The 23573-nt window shown below is 37.5% G+C and overlaps 2 protein-coding genes and 1 long non-coding RNA gene across 4 annotated transcripts; all 3 read right to left on the minus strand.

Annotated features, from left to right (window-relative positions):
- Positions 1–244: 244 nt before the first annotated feature.
- LOC140324918 (mucin-3A-like) lies at positions 245–6877 on the minus strand. 2 transcript variants are annotated; one of them, XR_011919586.1, is made up of 6 exons: positions 6554–6877; positions 6031–6179; positions 4360–4422; positions 4115–4280; positions 841–2603; positions 245–769 (listed from the first exon to the last, which is right to left on the minus strand). XR_011919586.1 is itself a non-coding variant. In XM_072403041.1 (5 exons), the coding sequence occupies exons 1-5, from the start codon at positions 6610–6612 to the stop codon at positions 2399–2401; spliced, it is 642 nt and encodes a 213-aa protein (XP_072259142.1). In that variant the 5' UTR covers positions 6613–6877; the 3' UTR covers positions 828–2398. The 2 variants fall into 2 exon arrangements, 1 of the variants encoding a protein (XP_072259142.1); XM_072403041.1 differs by lacking the exon at positions 245–769 and having other exon boundaries at positions 828–2603.
- Positions 6878–7465: 588 nt separating this feature from the next.
- Positions 7466–10109, minus strand: LOC140324919 (uncharacterized). Its single transcript, XR_011919587.1, has 3 exons — positions 9510–10109; positions 8568–8669; positions 7466–7992 (listed from the first exon to the last, which is right to left on the minus strand). It is a non-coding gene; the product is annotated as an uncharacterized lncRNA (long non-coding RNA).
- A 2741-nt stretch (positions 10110–12850) lies between these two features.
- LOC140324920 (mucin-3A-like) lies at positions 12851–23476 on the minus strand. Its single transcript, XM_072403042.1, has 7 exons — positions 23368–23476; positions 20988–21109; positions 20635–20687; positions 19328–19473; positions 17898–17966; positions 16570–16732; positions 12851–15112 (listed from the first exon to the last, which is right to left on the minus strand). The coding sequence occupies exons 2-7, from the start codon at positions 20988–20990 to the stop codon at positions 14956–14958; spliced, it is 591 nt and encodes a 196-aa protein (XP_072259143.1). The 5' UTR covers positions 20991–21109; positions 23368–23476; the 3' UTR covers positions 12851–14955.
- Positions 23477–23573: the final 97 nt, after the last annotated feature.

Here is a 23573-nt window from a genome sequence, read left to right on the forward strand (position 1 = left end):
TTCTTCTTTCTTTGTCTATAATCTCCCTTGCCAGTTTTATTGCATTTTTGCCACCTTGATTAGCCACGTTGAATGAATTGCCATCTTGCATATGCAGCTCATTGTACAAAGTAATACATATTCCAAACAGGAAAGTAGGAATCTTTAACTGAATAGGCCCATTTTTTTGTCCCCCCCCCCTTTTGTCCCCCCCCCCCTATATGCCCATTTTTTGTCCCCCTTTCAAAATAGACAAATTAAAGTCTAATTCCAGCTAACACATTTTTAAAACAGGTTTACTATTTATGAATAAAAGTTGTTGTAAGCATCCATGCCTTGGCTAATGTGTTAGTGGGTTTGTTTCAACCCTCCTAACCATCACTCTTGCTGGATAACCTGGTCTGCATGTAAATATAAAAAAAAATTTAAATAGAGGCATGCAAAATAAAAAAAAAAAATACTTTTTTTGCATTGAATGCTATTATTACAAGCAATTAGGACATACAGCTATTGTAATACAATATTATCATCAGCAATAATATACACTCAAATATTGTCCATAATATACAAAAAAAGAACAGAGTCAGTGGGAAACCTTGTGGATGATAGTGGGCATAACTGAATATGAAATTTAATTTTCTTGTTGATCATTGTATCACAAAACTAAGAAAAGGTAAAAATGAATCATTTGTATATGAGTTGTTGCTACTACTGCATACTTATAATCTCTTATTGGAACTAAAGTTAATGTGTACAGCCAGGTTTGTGATAAATGGGCTAATTATTATACCTTTTAATGTACAGCGCTGCGTAATATGTTGGCGCTATATAAATCCTGTTTAATAATAATAATAATAATACCTTCACACATAGAACACATACAACCTTCAGTTACTGCCCTGTAAAGTAATGTACTATACAGCTCTAAAGCTTTAGGTTAGGACACCATCTGCTGGGAAAGGATTGTGATACACTTGTATACTCGCAGGATCCTATATCCTTTGTGGAGTCTTCAGTCATTTCCCTAAAAATATTTAGTGGCACCATGATTTCCAGGTGAAGATAGCCATAGTGTCCATTTCCCCCTGACTCTTCATATTTAATAACACATTTCCACCCCCATTCTACAGCCTGTCAGCTGCACTCTCTTTCTTTAGGACTGTTGTACACATCAGTCATTGGAGTTTTGGTTTTCAATTTAAGCTTGTGGAAGCCTCTGCAGCCAGTAGACATTATTTTGTTTATGTTTAATATTGTAATTGTGTTTTACAATATTAGTGCTGAACAATTATACATATATAAGTAAGGTCTGTGAAAATGTGGAATTGGCTCCCTCAAAGAGTAGATTTAGCAAATTCTATAGAATGCTATTGAAAGAAAAAAAATGGATGCTTTTCTAGAAGCACAGAATATAACTGGGTATTGAAGTTTTAAGGAAAAGACACCAGATATGGTTGATCCTAGGAACGTTGCCTCATGGGATCAGGAAGCAAAATAAACTATTCTTTATAGGAGTTCTTCTGTCTTCCTCTGAATCAACTATGTTTATATGGTTTTATCTGGGATTTGCTGGTTGTATTATGTTTATTTCACTAGTGATTGAACTTGATGGATTTTTTTTCAACTTGACTAACTATGTAACTATTAATACGCACATATATTTTTTTTGACTGTTTACATGAGTTTGACCTACTTTTTTCCTTGACCAGCCTATACCCCCTACATGGGTGTGTATTAGTATATATTTGACTTATGTTTTTTTTATGATGTAAAACATGCAAATTCAGCTGCATTTTTCTGCCCACCGGTGTCATAGAACAGATGAAGGAAGCCAAAAAAGTACCTAGAAGCTATAGGTGGCACAGGATAACATAGGACTATGGAAGATCAGTTCTAGCCAACAAGGAAACTTTGTTGAAGTTAGAAAGTTCATACAATTAGGGCTAACCCAGTTTTCTTGTATTCTCTGAGGAATAAGCATATTCAGCTCCATGGTGTGTAATGTAAATCCTGTGCTTTGTAACTGTTTTCATGCCATTACCAAAGACAGTAAGAGGTGGAGGTCATCAGGAGGAAGCAGTTTGAGCTGCAGGCAACCCACAAAATCAGTTTCCGATTGAATTTCAGGGGACAGTTGCTTAGAACCAGAGAGGAAATTGTCAGTATTGAAAGTAGGCGACTTTTAGTTTGTAAATACAGGTACAAATTGATAACAGCAGCGTCACTTTAGGCTTAGAGTTCCAACATTGCCTGCAGATGTGTTCCAGGATCATGAGGCTACATTCAAAAAGAAATGCAGGGGACTGACAGTGTACATGAATGTCTGGAATACAACTGAACTAGTAAAACCAGTTGACTCCTGTGTTAAACTTTTTTTGTGCCCATCTAGGCCTTGTAAATATATTTATCCTCTATGCCTCTAAATCATTGTGGTGATATACAGATCTTCAGTGAGAAATGGTTTTGGCATTGACTTCCTAACTATGTAGATGTAAATTCCCAGGATGATGGAAATGATGAACAAAATCCCAATGGCGAATCCGCTTCCAATGAGGAGGCCAAGCTTGGAAATCTTCCCTGTGCATTGTAAAGATGTGTATATGTAGAGGTCTGTCCTGGCACAGCTTTAGAATGAGACAAACACTTTATAATAACTTGATTAAGATGCACATAAATATTTCATTCATTTCAGTAGGTGGTGAGCTGATGTACTCTCCCTGAAGGTTTCTTCCTACAGCAGACCTCACAAATGATCTAGCTAACCCCTGTTGTTTTTGCCCTGGTACAGACAAAGGAAAGGGATAGAAAGCTGCTGCAGCTATAAATTGCAGAGGCATCAAAAGATGCACACAATGGCAGCAGCCTTTTATTACCCTCCCACCCCAGACTAGATTTACCTATTTACCCATTACCATAATGGCCAGTCTTACTGAGTGGGGAAGCATGTTATTCGTTGAACATCCCAGAGCTTTGTCTTTCTAGAAAACTTTTGGATGGTGTTACAGGTATGTCACCTTTAGGTTTTTGTAACATTCACCTAACCCTGGCTAGCCCACCTCTTTCTCAGTGACAGTTTATCAAAAGTGCAGCCATGGTAAAATTTTATCCCTGGATTCTGATGTTTAAAAATTAAAATCTACACTGGGAATGCTGCACTGGATTGTTGGAAATAGAATGTATATTGGCCACCAGTTGTGTGCAAAATTTTAATAAACAAGTATGATATCTAAATGTTAACTGTATCAGATAATGGACAACCTACCATACCATTGGAAGTAGTTTTAGTTCCAATGTAACAGAAGTCAGGATTCCTATTCCAAAAAAGCTCAAGTGTCCTCATAATTGGGATCTCTATTGAATGCATGTGGCAGGTAGTTTGAGATGCCTTCTGCCACCCTGCAGTGCTGAAACTGAACTGGTAAATGGTCCTATAGTTCAGGACCTTGAGTGAATCAGGTATGCCTAAAAAAACACTTCCTGGAAAACTCCAGCCTTGAAATTGTATTTAACCATGGTCCTAAGTGGGCTTAGGACAATAGCCTGGCCTTTCTAGCAAAAAACACAATAAATGTAATACATGATACAGGTTTTTTTTAACGTACTTTGTGTTTTGTAATTTAGGAGAAGAACATAGTTGAGTTCTAACATCCTGCTTTTTAATTAAACCTCCAAAGATGGGTGAGAAGGTGAAGGGAGAGCGTGGAAAACATAAAAAGAGCCTAGAGCTCTACTTTCTGGCTGACAGTGAAAATGCACAAATTTCATGTACAGTAATACTTATTTACTTGATTGAAAAATGTCTATTTTAGCCCTGACTAAAATATACAAAACCAGGTTCAGGATATAAATGTAGTTTCTGTAGCCCTAGGGAGCCATAGCTACCTACAAACCAACAAAAAAACACCTAGCTCACTGACTGCTAAAATGTGGAAATTATGTTGAGAGTCCAAGCTCAGCTCACAACTAGAATCCATACAGCTAATACCATTGAAGTTGCAATTCACAGTTCACATGTCAAAAAGAAATACACAAACCTAAACACTATAGATGAGGATTAGATTTAATCCCTCAGCGGGGTTCAGTGTTTAAGAACCAAATTTGCTCATCTGTACTGACAACAAATCAAAATACTCACAAGCACTGTGGGACAGATCTGCTCTTGACCTGGCAGGTGCCATCATTACAGCTAAGGTGTTTGGGAGAATATGGATCACAGTGAGATACGCAGGCCAGACCATCAGGAAACAGAACAGGATCATAAAAATTTTCATTTCCTTTTGGAACACGATCCAAACAAAGCTCTAATGACACAAAGGAGTAATATTACACCAATTCAGCTTAATACTGTGGAACATTATAGAGGTCAATATTTTCTTATACCTTCTTCACTTGGTGGTGGGATTTGTGTAACTGTGATAGACTTTCCATCAACACACAATGGATCTGTGGAAAAAAGAATAGGTTGTCGTTGGCAGTAGGATGTAGCTTTTGGGTTGTGGAGGAGATCACAGGGGTTCATAAGGTCAGTGGTCATGTCACAGCTGCTTCAATTTTTCCCAGAATTTTATAGTAAAACCATTAATATTGTTATATGGATTCAGTGCAAGGGCAAAATTGACCCGAGCATCCACCATTCTATTCAGTTCTTCAACGACTAAATTATACCCATGCTAACTAAAAAATAGGCAGCATCTCCAATGGCTAATGGTTGTCTGGGGTTGAAAAATACCTTTATTTGTTAAAAGCCCTCAATCCATGTACTCACCGATCCCAGCAATTCCTGCGCTATCTGGGCTTCCCTCTTCTTTCCGGGGTTTGCTGTTCCATCCAACACCATCATCCCCATTTTTTTTTATTTTCTTTGTTCTTTCTGTTATTATTATAAAACAGGCCAGGTAATGTTTTCTTATGGATCCTTCTTACTTCGTTTTGTTTAGTCCAGGTCCCCAGCCCAACCTTGGTCCAACGAGCTAGTTTTTTAAGGCTCTCAGAAACTCCTGGGCACAAAACTTGTACCTCAAAATTACAAACTGTGACCCAAACTCAGCTCCATTCAATCATAGAAAACAAACCCTTATGTGCTATGAATTCATTTTTTAAGACCATATATAAAAGTACACAACACATTTCCTGTAGCAGGCAATAGGATATAATGTGTACATATGGCTTATGTGTGGTCAAAGTTCAGCACGCTGAAAAATATTTGCACCTTCCTGTTCCAAAAAAAAAAAAAAAATGGAGTGGAAATTTTTGAAAAGTTTCCCAGTATAGAGTGCTACACATGACACCACCCGTCCATACAACGATATTTCATGTGCACAGTGCATGATACTATATTGCAGAACGGCTTTGTATCATCTCAGGGGGTGATGTAACCAGCTGATAGCTAAAGTCCACTTAGGCATATGAATCCTGAAATTATGAGTCACAATAGGTGCTCTTAATGAAGCATACATACAATGACAAAGGTCACATGACTGTCTATTGTACCTGCAAACCAGATCATTTGGTTTTGTCCAGGTTTCGTTGAAAATCTGCTAACTTGGCTTAAGCTATGTACACATGTCAGATAATCATCATCCGAGATGAACAGTCATGGTTGCTTTGAGCGAAAATCTGATATGTGTACAGTGGTACCTCAACGTCAATCATAAATTTGTCAGAGGGGATTGATGAACAATCCATCAGGAATTACTGCTGAGCATTTCAATAGACACTAAACAACCAAAGTCAGACACTGTGATTTTCTACGACGGAGGATGCAGCAGGGTGTCTCCAGCTGTATCCTCCCCCTCCCATCTATATTGAACAGAAGGGTGTTGTGTGCAACTAACTGTCTATTGTCTGGTGATGGTTAGGGCTGAAAACGCTGCACTCAAGGTCCCTGATCAGGATCTCCGCAGAAGTTTATGGTTATCATCAGCTCATGCTTTACTTAAACTGTAAGTGGAGATTTGGAAACAAATCAAACATGAGCAGATTATCTCATCACTAGCAACCTAGAAGCTCACACTGTTCAGTAAAATGCAGAGATGCCTCAACAACACTTACTAGCTGCAGATGTGCACTTGTTAGTCTTAAGTTGCTCCAGTAGATGTCTCACTCTTTCAAGCATCTGATTGTACTGGTTTAAAATATTTAGATCCAGCTTGTATTTTATTTCCACTAAGACAACATGATTCACAATGATGCTGCCGTTCCTGTAAAACACAAAAATTATATCATTATTCCTATGTGATCTGTTGTAGATTATTACAGTTACCCATGAGTTTGGACTGCCCTATACCTGAGCCTTTGCACAGATAACATAGGGAGTCTTACCACTACTTCTGTACTTGACCTTACCAAAAATATTATTACAATGCAGAGAACTTGCTGAGCAAGTGAAAAACAACTGCAGATTGCTTTTGGAAATTAAGGGAATTAGGACAACCCCAATGACAAAGTACTGTACTAGACTAAATGCTGCCAGGAAGATGGGAATTTCCAGTGTTCCTGAAAATCCACATTTATTGTAGCTTACTGTATGTAATCTGTCACTGCACATCCGTGTTGTATCATTGTAAAAACACACCTGATTTCCTGAATGATGACATCTTTATAACCAGGAACATCATAATAGACTGAATTCATCTGCAGGGAGGAACGTATTGGTCATAACACCATAAAGGGTACAGAGTCTATGGGCAGAGCATATAACATAAAAATAGACCATAAAAAATGTTTAAATTAAATCCCAAGTTAGCCACCGACATCTCAATAATGGTTCACTATGGTAATATCATTTCAGCATAATGTTTAAATCCAAAGCCTTCATTAATGGATTGTTCACATACCCTTACTGATTCCTCACTATTGGAAACTTCCTACAGCTGAATTCCTCCTCGTATCACCTTGACCACAGCCACCCATGAATGAGGGCAGTTGACTACAGCAAAATAACTCTCCATTATGGCTATTTACATGCTCTCTGATTGTTCATGAGCATAAGGCTGGTGGGCCACATGTGAGGGAACCCCAGTAACTGCTATGTGAGCTGTGTCCATCTGAACAAGCCCTAAAAAAAACCTAGTAATCCACAAATACCCTTGTTCAGGCATTTGCTGCTAAGGGCACTCAACTGCTATCTAGTTGCTTTCTTGCCTGCCCCCCCCCCAATGACCACCCACTATCATGGAGCTGCTCACCTGAATAAGCCCTAAAAAAACCCCGATAATCCATAGAGGCCCTTGTTCAGGCACTTACTGCTAAGAGTGAACAACTGCAATCCAGTTGTATTCCTGGGTTTTGCCCCCACACAAGCCCTTACCAGCAGCCATGATGACACACATTCTACAGTAATAATACGCCATTGTTGAAAATAGTGCAATAACTTACAGCCATGGAGCAAGAACATGTAGACAGGAAGTGGCTAAACAAGACTAGAGAAGGTAGGCAGTGCTGAGACAGGTAAAAAGGATTATAATTTTACAAAATAATCTGGATATTGGTTATGATACCTCAAATTCTAAAGAATATCCCACAGAACATATATATAATATATGCCAAAAAAACACGGTAATGGAGTTTATTACTTATAAACTCACAGTACACAGGGCAAGTGCTGCAGTGGAAAAACTCATCAGAGGAGTGGAGAAAAGAGGCGTATAAATGAGTAATTAGTGGGTGATTAGGAGACCATGTTATTTTGCTTTGAATAGGCAATAGTTAGCATTTCCACCCCCAAGATCACTTGCCCCTTTACTGGAGATGATCATGCTGCTTTACTGTCCATTGAGAAGTCTGGAGGAAGAGACGTCAAACAGGGTAATTGCATATTCAGGAAAATGAATTTAAAAAGGTGTAATGAAGCAAAGTAAAAGTTGTAACTTTTTTAAATAGGATACCTTACCTCAGATTTAAAAATGAATTCAAAATGTTTAAATTCCTCACTTATTGCATTAGCCATGCCCTCTTTGAATTCCACGTTACTGAAAGCAATGTCTACATTTACCTTGGCTGTCAGAGTATTTCCTATGGGAACAGAATGTTGCCTGTGTATTGATTAACTTATAATATATTGCATATATTCTGATGAGTAAATCGTTAATATAATAAATTAAATATTATTTTTATAAAATATTATATATTTTATATTTATATTATATATTTATATATTAAAATATATTTTTAATGTAATAATAGTATATAGTATATGACTTTAAAATGCAGGCTGTCCTACAATATAATAATATAAAATTCCTTTTATGTTACTAGTAATGTAGACTGATTCCCACACATCTATCCCAATTTAGAGCAGCCTTTCTCAACTTTTTGTAACATGGGGAACCAATTAAATAACTTTCAGGTCTTAGGGAACCCCTGACAATAATAACAGTATACACAGCTCACAGTACATTAACATAGTGATCAGTGGGAAGAATGCTTCCTACTTTGCTGGCCAGTGGGATGCCACCCTTACAGATAGCCAAAACAATTATTGGTGTGAAGGGTAACTGTCCCAAGAGACACAAATTGCTCATTGCCCAAGGAACCTCTAGCAACCTCTAGCGGAACCTTATTTGTGAAACTCTGATTAAGAGACTTACCTACTGTAATTCTATTAGAGATTAACTCACAAAAGGTCCCATAGAAATCTCGAGGACAGACACACTGGATCCCATCAAAGTAGCCTCCATTGTGACACTGTGCTATGTAAAAAAAAAAAAAAAAGCATCAATGTCATGTGTGGGTTTCATCAGTTTTTATGCAAAGAGTAAGATTTATTAAATCTCTCCAAGATTGGAGAAGATAGACTATCATGGGAGATCCCGGGTGATCCAGAAAACGGGAACCAGACCCAAACCAAGTTTGATAAAGTATTGTGGACCAATAACAAACACCATACATTTTTAAATGTTAAAATACTGCTTTCATCTTTTTCTATGCTTTTCGGTATCCTACTGCTGTTGACTTCCTCCAGCCACTTTCAACCCTTTCCTGTCTACATATAGTGACAATGTTGGCGTATGCCCGTGCAGTAGGTTTTGGCATGACCTCTTGCAGTCACAACTAGAAGATTGTATGGCAGAGTGAGAACCCATAAGCAAACATGAGTACAGTGTAGAGTTAGCCATTAAGCTTTAAAACGATTTACTTTCCCCTTAAACATCTTAAAAGGGACAGTCCTTCCAAACATGTTTTTTTTTTTTTTTTTGTATGAACAGAGCCTGGTGGACTTATTCACTGCCTTCTTGTAGCTCTTGGGTGTTTCTTTGAAAAAGTCATCTCTATCTACATCATATGACAAAGCTCTATCCTTGCCTTTATTTTAACAATGAATATTATTGCCCATCTTTGGCTGGTCTCACTGTCAATGTTGTATCCTCTATAGCAAAACAAATCCAGTAGTGAAAGTGGAACCTATTGGATTGTTGCAGATATGCAGAAGTGCAAAAAGCCATCAAACCTCTCTTCATCATTTTCATCATCAAAACATGTAGTATAATCTCCTAGTTGACCAACACTTTAAATGTAAAAGACCCACTTACCTGATCCCGAATTCTGGGTTGTTCTTGTTGTTATGGTTGAAGGCACTAGGATACTTGAATTAGATGTAAGCAATGTAGTTAAAGATACATCAATCATAGGTGTGTTAGTTGTAAACACTGTGATAGAGCTAAGGAGTTTTGTGGTTGTATGGATCGTGGTGGGGGTGAAAGTAGATGTAGTGGTTGTGGACATTGTGGTGGTAGTAGGAGGTGCTGTGGATATAGCCAATATGGTGGTAATAGCTGGAGATGTTGTAGCAGTAAACATTGTAGTGGGTGTAGTGGTTGTGAACATTGTGGTGGTAGTAGCAGGTGTTGTGTCTGTGAACATTGTAACAGTAGCTGGTATAATGGTTGAGGTAGTCATAGGTGGTGCTGTGGTGCTTGACCTTGAAGCAGCAATAGGAGGTGCAGTAATTGCGAAAGTTGTATTATTAGTAGGAGATGTCTTGTCCACAGTTGTAAGCTTTATGGTAATGGAATGTGTTGTAGTTGAAGGTGTGAAAGGCATGGTTGTTAAATAAGTGCTTTGGGTTTTGTATTCAGTAGTTAAAGCTGATAAAGTGACATTCACTCCTAGGGTTGCAGAGTCCATTCCTTCAACACATGCTAGAAGAGGAAAAAACAAAACAAAAAATCAAATTACACAATACGGAGTAGACCAAATTGATGCCTGATATATTTGGCCAATATTCGGATAAAGCCTGACAAAGGGTTGTAAAGCATTTTAGATTAAGTTCACCAATAGGGAGTATTGATTAAACCCCCAAACAAACTATATTATTCAGAATTCAGAAGTTAGTTAAGTACAGTATATATATGCAATCTTGAAATAAAAATTTATTTACTGAATCTGTGCTAGGAAAGCTTGGTATCACATACCAAAATTCATCATACCTAATAGCTTTGTGAAAGTGCTTAGAAGAAGGCTTAATAGGAGTTGTTGAGATACTACAAAGTTAAAGTACTTATCTTCAAGTATTAAAACATCCCCAATTAACTAATGTGAAATGACTACATAGGTGATGAAATTAAGAGACAGAAATGCTATGTAGTAATTACCTGTTTTACTACTTACCTGGCAGAATGAGAAGACAAAGGACAGCAAGGTTGACCACCATTTTCTCAATACTTGCTTTTCTGATGCAGGGAGCTTCTGTCCTGTTCGATTACCCAGAATGTATTCTCCAAAGATAATCCAGAAAGTAAATGATAACTGTGATTTACACGGGTTGTAAATAGAATACGTAGGGTGCAGTACATGCAAATAAGAGCTGAAAGAACCAGGGAAAACACCATTTGTTTTCTTGCTCAGGTAACAAAAGAATAAACGTCTGGATTTTTTTAGGAGGAAGTTAGGAGAAAAAATTTAAGCCACAAACAAAAGCACAGGAATTCTGTTCATTTAAAGACCTTAGAATAAAGCTGTTCTACCTGTTTGTTGATTTGTAATTTTATTTATTCCTGCAATTCAAACAGCTGGGGTAAATTAATATATGTATATTCTTGTCAAGAGAAGAGTTATGGAGCATTCAAATGTAAAATTATAACCAAATACTGAATAAACTTTGCAATAGTTTTGCAAAAAAAAGCATTAATAAGCCCCCCCTACATATGCAGCCAAAAAGGTCCCCAAGCTTGTGGGGGCAGTGTTATAATCTAGGGTTTTTTTGGGGGGCAGCGTTATGATCTGGGGAAGCTTCAGTTGGCCTCAGTTATTTTACGTGCCCCAATTAAAATGAGATCAGCTGAATATATTGAAAGTGAAGGTTTTTCCATCAGTGGATTGTTTTCTCTCCGATGGCAAAGGTATATTTCAAGATGACAATGCCAGGATTCATCAGGCTCAAGTTATTAGGAGTAGTTCAGAGGGCATGGGAAATAACTTTTATACATGGATTTGCCACCAAAGAGTCCAGGCCCTAATCCTATTGAGAATTTTGGGATGCTGTAGAAGACTTCACACAATAGTCTGACTCCTTCATCAATACAAGATCTTGGTGAAAATGAATGCAGCTCTGGACGGAAATAAATGTTGTGATAATGCATAAACTTATTGAAACAATAACACAACAATTATGCATTCCATAATCCTAGCTAAAGGTGGTCTAATATAATATTAGCATATTTACCTTGGTCGGGGATGGGGTGCTGGTGCAGAGACTGTATTTGTTTTGTGCCAAAAAATTTTTGTTTTTGTGTTTAAAAATATACTATTACACGTTGAGCATACTCTAATGTTGGGTGAACATTCTTTTAAGTTAGGTGAATGGTAAATATGAGGGAAAGTTATTTAACGTCTAATGAATGTTCTTGACGATGAAAGTTCTTAGGATATTTGATCCTGACTAAAAAAAAAAGGAATATTCACTCCTACAGACTTCAGTGGGGTTTGACATTTAACTTGAACCAACTTAACTTAAACCATTTTTACAACAAAAAAGGAAATCAGCCCATTTTATAGAACCTTGTAATGTCCACTTAATGCAAACATTTGATTCTGATAATATACTGAATGTGCTCTATTCCCCTCAAGAAATTCTTTGTTAATAGGGAACAAACCTTTTAAATCATTTAGAAGTTATTTATTACCATTGTTCAATAAAGGGAAGCTAATCTAAGCTACATAACTGGGAAAGCATTGATGTGTTTGGCAATAAATGTCATGGTTTCACTTCCATGTTTGAGTTAAATAGTATCTAAACACAGGAGTGTGTATTACAAAGTGTTTTTTTCTTTTTTACATTACTTTAAAATGAACTTAGTGAGAGAATCACAGAGGCTACCATCGCTTAATTCTCATTCTGCACATCTTAATTACCTCTCTGTATTGCTGATCTTCTGACTTTAACATTGTAACTCAGAACAAGCATACATATAAGAGGTTTTATTTCTAATATTACTGATCTGTTTATTTATTTTGGGTCTATTATATTTAAAAGTATGGAGGAAAGTCAAAACAGACTCCATATTTCTACCAGAAAAGGGTTCTTTTAAAGTAAGTGGGGACATAACTTGTTCCTTTACTTCTTCAAATGTGTGTAGTTCATTTTAGAATATCTAATGGGTATTCTGTATACAAATGCATAATAATGTAATGGCAAAGTAAGCATAGGCGCACACAAAGTAACCCCAGATAGGGGACAATACCACATCCCTTAAAAATGAATCACAGAAACCACTAATGCCCTCGAAGGTTTGTGGCTACCTAATCAACCAGAATATTAGGTATAACATCAACAGCTTTATTTATATTGATATTAAAACGTAAAAACTTTCATTAAAAATAGCGATAGTACTGTTAATTTGTCATGTCATATGAAAAAAATTTGGATCACATTTTTCGTATTTAAAAAAAAAAACTTGGTAAAAAGTAAAACATTTATTTTAATATTTAGTTATATTTTAAATTTTTTAGTTATATACAATGGAAGCAGGTATCGTGTTCAAAATAGAAAGCACAGCTGTACTAAATGTAACATCTATTTATTTTGGCTTACAGTAGCATCTGTATGCTAATGACACTCAAATCTATCTGTCCACCCCAGGTCCTGTCACTTTCATCTACGCAACATCTCCAAAATCCGCCCCTACCTGTCCCCAGAGACCACCAAACTCCTTGTACATGCTTTTATCATCTCTCGTCTTGACTACTGTAACCTTCTCCTCTCTGGTATTCTACTAACCCGACTCTCTCCTCTATAATCTATTATGAATGCTGCAGCCAGACTCATCCATCCTTCCAACCGCTCCTCTTCCGCTGCATCTCTTTGTAGTTCTCTTCATTGGCTTCCATTTCACCTTAAAATCAAATTCAAGCTCCTGTGCTTTGCCTTCAAATCCCTACACAGTTCTTGTCCCACTTACATTTCTGACATGGTAACAAAATGTCAGCTGCTCTCTCTGCTCCTCCGATGACCTACAACTCACTTCCTCACTCATAACCTCATCACACGCACGACTCCAAGACTTTGCTAGAGCTGCCCCAATTCTCTGGAATGGTCTTTCTTGTCCTATTCGGCTTGCTCCTACTTTATGTTCATTTAAAAAAGCACTCTAAACCCATTTTTTTCAAACTTGCCTATCCATCTTCTGTCTTTTGAAACCGTCCCTACTTCCCACCACTACATATCTCCCCTCCTATTGTGTGTTAATTCCCCCCACCTCCTAGATTGTAAGCTCTTCGGGGCAGGGTCCTCACCTCCTGTGTCACTGTCTGTATTCATTTGCAACCCTTATTTAATGTACAGGGCTGTGTAATATGTTTACACCATATAAATCCTGTTAAATAATAATAATTTTATAAAGATGAAATATTGATTGTCCCTCTTGCAGAAGTGTGCAGTATTCCACTGGGCATTCAAATCTACACAATTGTTGAGGGAGCTCAGGATCTCTTACCATCTCTTTTCCATGCTTCGGAGCAGTTGTTCCCAATCCAGTGTAAACAAGCCAGTAGCTTATTGTTATATATTATTAGAACCCTACACGGCCCTATGGGTTTCACAATATACCTATGTTAGGCCTAGTCTGTATAAAATAAACCCACTGGACCATTGCGCCAGCATTGCTGGTTATATAATGGAATGAGGTTATAGGGGCATCATAAGCCAACCCTAAAACATATTTAGTTTATGTTAGTAAATAAATTAAACATTTTTTACAAAAAATATAGAGTTTGCCATTGCTAAACTCTTGGTTGCCTGTGATGTAATGTGATGTGGTTCAGAACATGTAGGTAGAAGGCCCCGGATTCAAGAGCGTGAAAGTATGTCCATATTGTGGTGGTGCAATGACTTACACTAGGCAGCTATCTGACATGTAGGAGCCCCAAAGGCACCCAGATAGATATTGGACCTAGAGGTAGATATTGGAAAGTGCAAGGAATGTAAAACTGCCTAATCAAATGAATAAAAATATAGCCATCCAATGCATTTAAGAGTTATGTAAATGTTCCCCTCATCAGATCTTAGATCCATGGTTTCCTTAAGCATAGAAGGGATTCAATTTATTCCAGCATTGACATAACCCCTGTATTTACCCCCAAGAACTGCAAATAAACTAAAAATCTAAGCCCTTATTAAAGAGGAACTGGATACCTCCTAAAATAGGTTAGCATCTTACTGAATTGGAGTACTTTTGGCATGGGGCTTGTATTCTCTTGTTACTTTGTAATATTCCCCAGGACAGTAACCCAGAACCAGCATACAGAGCAATGTCCTTATCTGTGTGCATGTATGGGCTTAGTGACCTGGTGTTTTAATGTCAGAGGGTCACCATATTAATTGGGCAGGTAGAATTGACAAAGGAAATCATTTAGAGCATGGGAAAGTCTCCAAAAATGCACTGCAAACAATAAACAGTAAATAAATAGTCAAATAAATGGTTAATTTAAGCAATGCTGTCCCAATATGGTATTGGCGTACCACCGTTGCCACAGTCTTTCCTAATATTTCTTCTTTCTGTAGAAGAAAACCCCAAGGATCACAGCAACGATCACCAATACAGCGATGGCAGCCCCAGCCCCTCCATACATGCCTGCAATTAGCACAGCTCCACGACATCGGGAATAGGTGTACAAGTACTTGTGTGTGTTGGGGCAACTGTGAAGAAAATTAAAACAGTGTCATAAGTACTTAGTACTAATTAGTCAGCTACAGCAACACAATGGCAGCTAAACAAAAATTTTAAAAATTCTTAGAATTTACCTTAAATTAAGCACACACAGGGTCATTAGGAGACCCTTTTCCCTTTTTCCTGAGCCTCCTTGTAGCATCAATTCCTAAATCTGTCCTACAGCCTTCCCGTCAGTCTCACACAGTTGTACCAGCTCCTCCCAGTACTGAAATTACTTACTTCAATCTCACTCTGGTATCACGGCACACTATAAGTTTCTCACAAAGTGCATCAACCAGCAGGAAGTCAAGTGGAGCTCACAGCATTCCCAGGCTGGAGGACATCTAGCAGCATGTTGCCCTTCGCATCTCAGGCTCATTGTCCCTGGCCTACTTCTTTCATTCACTGGATTTCAGTTCTTCACATGCGTGCATTACCAAAGGTCTCTGTATTCAGGAAGCTATGTACCATACCCTGCTAATATTTTCTGCCAACCATATTCTGCCTGTGTTATACAGAAAAGCACAAAAGCCCAGTGATGATGTCAACACAATGAAAATGGAAACATTTTATTCATAATTTCATGTGTTGATGAGGGGGTGAATGAAAAAACTATCAAGAGAATAAACTTCAAATGTTTCAATAGGAACCAAACCCTTTTTCAAAAAAATTTTAATCATCCAGGTCCTTAAATGCAGAAGAGACAGATGATATTTTGTTCCATCACAGACACACCACCGTCTTCTTCTTTTCCTGGTTTTAAATTTTGTCTGGGCCAGAGTGGCATTCATTCAGTCCTGGCAGGCCAGGGAGGTGTTGTGATACCCAGCACAATCTAAGAGGGGACAGAGGGGAAGGCTAACTGGGATTGTTGACTTTGAGAAGCATCATGGAATTTTTTTCTTCATTAAGCACTACATTGACATCATGCTATAAATGATTCCTCTTACCCTGTGATTGCAGTGGTGATTGTTTCTTACCCAACAAAATATCACATAATAATGTGTGAGGGCCAATTAGTGCAACAATACTTCCAGGCTGCAGGTCACAGTGGAAGTGAGTTGAATAATTCTGGATTAACCCCAAACCTGAGGACATTTGCATAGGGCAACTCTAGAATGAAGCTGGATACTCCATGAAAGCTGTTCAGTAGGATCATGTTTCCTTTTTTGTTAGAATTCATCTTTAGCTAGCAGTTTTGAATAGGATTTTTTTTTTATTATTGGCTCCTATGATTTTGAATTTTACTCCAAATGGGTTGTAGAGAAGTTTCACAGACCTCTCCCTGTGTTTATCCCAAGATAACAAAAATCATTGAGGTGACATTGTTACAGTTTGAAAAACCAGAAATGTAAAATCATAATGAAAAGTAAAAAAATAAAAGGCAAAATGTTTAGAATATAGACAAAAAAGAAAGGTGTCCTGGGCTCTGAAGTTTACTCACAAGCACTGAGCACCATCTTGTTTGATTTGGCAGGTCCCTGTGTTGCAGTCGACATATTTAGGTGAGCTGAAATCACACTCCGATACACAGGATAGACCTTCTGTTTCAACCACAGGTTCAAAGTAATTAACAAAGAGCACATTGATGTTCCTCACACAGAGCTCTAAGATGACAAAAAAGGCAAAATTACATCATTTTCTGTTTTATGGTGAATATATTAACATAGGCCCTGGCATGGACAACATAGGAGCACAGCAGAATAGTAAAATGCACTCAAAATTAAATACAATTTATACTGCATTTTTTTCACAGTAGTTCAAGCAACTAGACTTGGTTAAGTGCCTGCCCATTGGATAATGAAGAAACACTGACATACTTTTTATGTCTCTTTTCCATCTTACATTACAGTACAGTACAGTAAAGCTTATAAGGTTTACAGTACTGCCCTTCTTTCTCCTATTCTGATTTCTATATTAATAAATTTAGAACATTAAAGCCAATATCCAACTTTTTTTTCAGTATGAAGGAGGTTCAGAGAACTTTTTAGGATCTATTGTTGCTTATGTTCTTGATAGGAAAATTTACCCCCAGTGCCAGGACAGGGTTCTTTAGCACCTCAGTCTAAAGAATGCCTTTTTCCCCAATGACCTGTGAACCATTTTAGCAGCATTGCTTGTTGCAGGCCCTATCCTTTTTGAGACCCTATCTTACTTGAATCATTGTAGACTGCTACCTATTTTGCCTAAATTTCTCCTCTGTTCTGGGCTTAACAATGCAGAAGTTAGAGAAAATCTCCTCCATAGAGATAAAGATAGGATAGACTGGCAGAGCATGTAATTTTACAGCAGTCCAGAAATTACCCATACCTCCCTTTCCTAGTAACCACAAAGGATTTGAATTGATTTCTCATAAATGGGGTTAAAAAAGATTATGTCTGTAGCTAGGCTAATATGGCCATTGTAGGTTTTGAGCACCTCAGGGCAGCTGTGTGGAATGCATTGTCAATGTCCTTTAGAGTTTGAAAATAGGTGGGGTTAAAACCTTTGTCAAATTGTTATTGCCTCTGGAAAGTTTGGGTCAGAGATGAATTTATATTATGGAGTGGAATGACCCCAAATGTGCAGCTCTTAAACACAAGCAGTCCTTTAAGGGGGCTTGCATGAAATCTGAGTCACATTGAAAGCAAAGAGTTCCAAACTGATACATTAATTTGAAGTATATTATTTTATTATGAAAAAGAAAGCCGAGGCCAGCACGTTTTAGCAGTTCTGAAAGGCCCCCTTGATCAGGGCCATCTTTAAACTACAACCTGTACATCTTTAACTTACCTTTTTCAGTGGGCGGAGGATTTAGGGTAGTTATCACAGCCTTCCCATCAACACAAAAAGGTGTGAAATCTGTGATAAAAAGAATGGGATAAAAAGGGTATTGAGATGTACATATCATTGTATAAACATGTAAATACACTATCTGACCAAAAGTTTTTGGACCCCTGACCACCTATATAAGCTTCATGGACTTCGTATTCCATAATTATGGGCATTAAACTCAAGCTTCTTTGCGGTTGTGACAGCTTCCACCCCAACCAGGACAAGTTTTTAGGACAAGTTAGGCTCCTATGCACCTGGTATGCTCAGGGGGAGGAAGGGGCACATGCTTGCCTGTCCACTTTTCCTGGGAATCCAGGTTCCATGCCTGATAAAGGGCTTTCTTTTAATATCAGGAGTTCTCATGCTTTTTATATTATACAAAACCCACAATGTACTACGTTAAGGCATCCCCAGTCATGTTAAGGATTTGTGTACCATCAAATAGTATTTTTAAAAAAACACATTTTTGCATTGGTACTTGTCTCTATAGCTGTACCTAAAAGAATACAAAAACAAAAAGATATGGGACTTTAACGGCAGTGAATTTGTACACAATTATCATATACCTTTTGTTTCCTTCATTAAGAAACAACAGTTAAAATATACATGTTTCTTCCCTTATACCATGCTTCAGGAAGAGTTAATCGACATTGTTAGCATACATGGGCTAGATACATTGTATTATGGGCATTAAACACAACGATATTCAGTACTTCTCTAGGTATTATTGGTAATGCTCACTCAATTATGGAGTGATAATAAGTAAAAATTTTCAAGAACTAGATTCAATCATATGATTCCATCCATGAACGGACTTGCACTTGAATTTTGAGAAGAACCGCCATCATCTGTGACACCATTGTAGAGAACATATATGGGACACCACCATCTCTGTATGTTGTGACTTTAATTCTGCCTTTTGCCTACCTTCATGTCAAGAGAGTAAGCATACTGGTGAATGTAACAACTTTTGTGCTGATACATCTACTAGCTGTACCAATTACATAGTCTGCCAAACGTGTTGGATGATCGCATATGTAATGTGTACAATGTATCTAGCCCAGGTATGCTAACAATGTTGATTAACTCTTCCTTCCTAAAACTTGGTATAAGGAAAAAGGCATGTATATTTTAGCTGTTGTTTCTTTATGAAGTAAATAAAAGGTATATGATAACTTTTTACAAATCCACTGCCGTTAAAGTCCTGTATCTTTTTTTTTTTTTTGTATTCTTTAATGTATATTGTCGGGGATATTGGCAGGATTACATTGGAAAACCGGACGATAATAATGATAAAATATATAGCTGTACCTAGCTATTACAAATGGGATGAACAAAGTTCACTTCACATAGACTTGGAGGGCCTCCTTTAGGATGCTCATACTTACGGCCATCGATGCATTTTTCTGTTTCTTTAAGTTTTGTCTCCACCTCTTTGTAGATTTTTGCATATTGATCAGTAACAGCTCCATTACTGAACGGAATTCTTATAATCACTTCATGAACGATGACGGTAGCATTGGGGTTAGCGATTCTATTGGACACAAACCAAACACCACATATTAAAGAGTTTAAAGTTTTTAAAGTTTGCAGAGACACTAAAACAGAAAATGCCTTCATTGTGAGAAATGAAATGTAAAATTTTATACTTTTTCAGAATGTTGTGTAATAACTGTTTAACTATTACTGTGCTAATAGAAAATTATTTTGTCCAATTGGGCTATTGCATCTTCTCTTTTGCTAAGGGAGCATCCTGACCCTTTATTATTTAAATATTTAGCGACTACATTTTAGGCGCTCCTCGTGAACTCCTTAGAAAACTCTGCCCCCCATTGTCTGTTTATTCTCCACCATGTATCCCCCTCCAAAGATTCCTATAGAAGCTTCTATTTGTATTTATTTATTATGTTATCAATTTTACTAGTGACTTTCCAATCTTCTGTATTGCATTTTATGAAGACCTACTGATCATGCTGCTACATTTAGTGTACAGTTCACTATTGAAAGTCGACTGTAGCTGTTTTTAAAAATATCACTCTGTAGCTGTCCCCTGCAGTACCTCTTTTCCACCACTGGATTTCAGTTTTCTGTGTTGAATGAAGACAAGTGTCACACAACCCAGCAGTCTTAGGACAAACTGGGAGCACAGAGCATCATTGCCCCACCCCTGAGGAGGCATCATCTTGGCACACTACACTCACAGTGAAATGCCATAGCATAAGTGTCACTCTGCCCTTCTACTACCAAAAATGAAACTTAAAAAAAAAAAAAACTTCCCTTCATAGTATGCTGTGATGGTGTCATAATTAACAGAAGTCTATAATATTTTATACATGTGGGGTCTAGTTCTTTATCTAAGAACTTTCCTTCTGTTGTGCCCACTTTGCCCACTATAATTGCTGCACCAGCAACGAGTTTGACAGCCAGGTCCCTGTGTGTCTCATTTGCAGCAGGTCTTCTGGGAATGATGCCTACAAACACTGTTACATGCTTCATTCATGAATACATTGCTTTTTTCATTGCTTATGTGCAGATTAAAGACATGCCATTTAATATTCACATAATGTCAGCTCAAATTTGCAATTAGGGGGATTTTTTTTGGTTCCACTCAATACCACCTGTAAGCTGGTATAGCAATCACAGCTATCACAATACATCCAGGAGGTCTGTGTTTGTGGTATAAAAATGGACTTACCTAAATCCTGTGATCTTTATATCTTGGAAGTAGTTTGGTAAGATTTCTTTTTCCTGGAAAAAGAGAGAGAGAGATGAAAAAAAAGGAAAGAATCGTATTTCAAAAGGTTTGCATTGAACGCAATTGGACAAAACAGTTTTAAAGCACAACAGAGAACACACCCTGCCTATGTACTATATAAATATGATATAAAGAATATAAAGAATTTACAATAAAATCATCACTCTTTCTCCTACATCGACAAAAAAAAAAAAAAACTGAAAAGACTAGCCATTCCCTTTAAATTTTGGGGCAATTTAGTTAGCATTCATTTTTCTGATGTGATAGATTAGGATTTATGGTGTGATATTTACCATTTTTATGAGAGTTGCTTCTAATGACTTGTATAATCCAGATGATTGATCTTCCAGTTCATTTGTATATTCAACACCAGTAACTGGAAGCTCCACTAGTATTGTAGCATTAAGTTCCGTACCTGAAAAATGTCTAGGAAAGATAAGCATGTCTTCCATCAGAGTTTACTAGACCCTTTCTTTTTAGTCAGCAGGTCTTACATGTGTATGGGTACTCAGTTAGAACTTATTCACACTGGCACTGAGGTTGCAATGTGTTTACTGCTTCCTTGCAGTGCCAAGTGCCAAGAACCTCTGCTACAAGGGGAGACACTACATGTAATGTCTGTATTGGGCAGCCTCATAAAAAAATAAATAATACTACCACAGCTATTGCCACCAGCTGTCAAATGTGAAGACGCTTTTTGAACCAGAACTGCCATGTGAGTCCTCAAGCAGCTGGCAAAGTGCAAAATGTAGCAATCAAGCGGCAGGCGTTATCTTTCTAATGACATTTTTATTTTGTTCTTAGATTTGTTCCAGGAGTCCAGATTTGCTATTAAGAAGAATTTGGATAAACAAAAATCACACGAAGGCTCTAACACTTTACAATGCCATAGGAAGAACAATTAAGGGCCCAAGTACACTACTGCATTATAACACATGTATGAAATTAGCATTCAAGTGCTACCTCAACCCTAGCTAACCCAAGGATAAAATGTACTTGCTCACTCAATTGATGAGAGCCTCACACTGGCATACATTAAGGTACTTTGACCATAAATGGGACCATTTATTACTTTGGACTTTTATGATCCTTAATTAGTCTTTATGAATACATTTCTGATATGTCATAATATACACAATGAAAAGCAAATGTAACAGGGCAAGGATGGCATCTATAATAGAACTTTATTGCTTACAGATTGGCATGGGGAACCAGAATTTCCACTAGGGATCAACCATCTCTGTTGTGTTTCATCCTTAAATAAAATAATGAAGCCCTTTTAGGGTGAACCATATCAAGTCAGGTGTTTCCTCAGTTTAATCTCTGTCCATGTTGGGAGCAATATAGTTTTATTTGGGATGACATCATTGGTGCCTGTCTCAAATTCCTGTTTTGTGTTCTAAGGACTAGGGCTAGGACCTGCCTGAAACTATGCCTGGCAACATTGGCGCTACAAATTAGTCTTTTGGACCAGTGACATCCTTTTTTCTCACTTTCTCAGTTGGGCTTCATGTCCACAGTCTAACAACTCAGACTAAGTATTTCCCATGCCAAGCTTAAAGAGGATCTGCAGAGTACTAAAAAATGTAAAACGATGCTCAGGCTGGCCCAGTAAGAAAACACAGCAAATAATTCTATTGGAAGCACTACAGCAGAATGCTAATATAAGAGTTTCTACACTTTTAATATTCAATAACAGTTCATAAACTCCAAGCAGTAAGTTTGCCTAGGCTAGGATGATTTCAGGAGTTTTTTTTCCTCAGTCTCCTTTCCCTTGCAGTTTTATTTTTGCATACAACAGACACAAAAATATACACACAGGCTTTAAATATCAGAGTGTTTTTGGATTTATGGAGGAAAATATATAATATATATATATATAATTTCATCAGTTTTTTTGCATCTGGTGAAGTTATACGCCATGTGGCCAAAGTGAACCTTAGAAAGGCACACTTTCCTCTTTTATAGGGAGCATCTAGAAATGTTAAACTGTTACGAAACCCTCAGGTAAGATGAGATGTCAACAGCACATACTCCTCCCTTCTTGAAGTTTCGGGGAATACATTTGCCAAGGTTCATCAATAACCACAAAAAAGTGATTAGGGATTTATTTATGAATATGAAACTGCTTTGAATGAAAAAAAATATTGGGAAAGGGGTGTTAGTGCAACTTTAATTATACTTAAATGCCATAAAAAAAGCTATTTTTTGTCTTGAAGTAAGTCTGCTCATAGGCATGTGCCTGGAGTCTATAGATTTTTATCTACAGTGGGAGATCATCAAAGGCCGTTCTACCTAGTCTTAAGAGATTTATTAGCTGCTCAATTTTCTCTATACTGGTAGGGAAGCTGTACCTGATGACCTGCTGTGCAAGTATCCCCCTGCTTCTACTTTATTCTTAATCTGGATTGGTGTTTCCTCCACCACTTATGCTGGTTCTACCAGACATCATCGAGTCAGCTCTTACATGAAGAATGAAAATCCTTCCTCTACTAAAATGGCTGTTTTAACAAAAGGACCCTTTTGCAGATCAAGGCATGGTAAATGAGGAACCAACTGCAATGAGCCTATAGACAAAACTGGAGCCCAATCCTTTCCCCTAAGCCTTCCAGTAGAATTCTTTTTTAGGGCATTATGCTACTATGACTGATACATTTAAATAGGTCTACTCACCCAAAAAGACTCGATCCCTGACAAGTTCACATCTGGATCCATAAACGTTACCCAGACAGATACATTTCTCTCCATCTGACAATCCGCCATTCTCACATTTTACTGCAATACAAAGACAGTATAGGAGCATCAAAAGGTATCAATTATTTCCAAAAAATCAACTTTGACTTTATGGTAACAAAGCAGCTTCCATCATAGGTCTATGC

Source organism: Pyxicephalus adspersus, chromosome 2, assembly GCF_032062135.1.
Source record: "Pyxicephalus adspersus chromosome 2, UCB_Pads_2.0, whole genome shotgun sequence".
Lineage (NCBI taxonomy): Eukaryota > Metazoa > Chordata > Amphibia > Anura > Pyxicephalidae > Pyxicephalus > Pyxicephalus adspersus.

What these genes read in the sequence shown, in the direction of transcription:
- LOC140324918 (XM_072403041.1), bottom strand. Translation starts at nt 6,612, where the DNA reads ATGAATTCAGTCTATTATGATGTTCCTGGTTATAAAGATGTCATCATT. An exon ending in CAAGTGCACATCTGCAGCTA is followed by an intron (nt 4,423 to 6,030) that starts GTAAGTGTTGTT and finishes TTTTTTCCACAG; the next exon opens with ATCCATTGTGTGTTGATGGA. An exon ending in AGATCTGTCCCACAGTGCTT is followed by an intron (nt 2,604 to 4,114) that starts GTGAGTATTTTG and finishes CTCATTCTAAAG; the next exon opens with CTGTGCCAGGACAGACCTCT.
- LOC140324920 (XM_072403042.1), bottom strand. An exon ending in AGAAAAATGCATCGATGGCC is followed by an intron (nt 17,967 to 19,327) that starts GTAAGTATGAGC and finishes TTTTTATCACAG; the next exon opens with ATTTCACACCTTTTTGTGTT. An exon ending in CAAGATGGTGCTCAGTGCTT is followed by an intron (nt 15,113 to 16,569) that starts GTGAGTAAACTT and finishes TTTTCTTCACAG; the next exon opens with TTGCCCCAACACACACAAGT.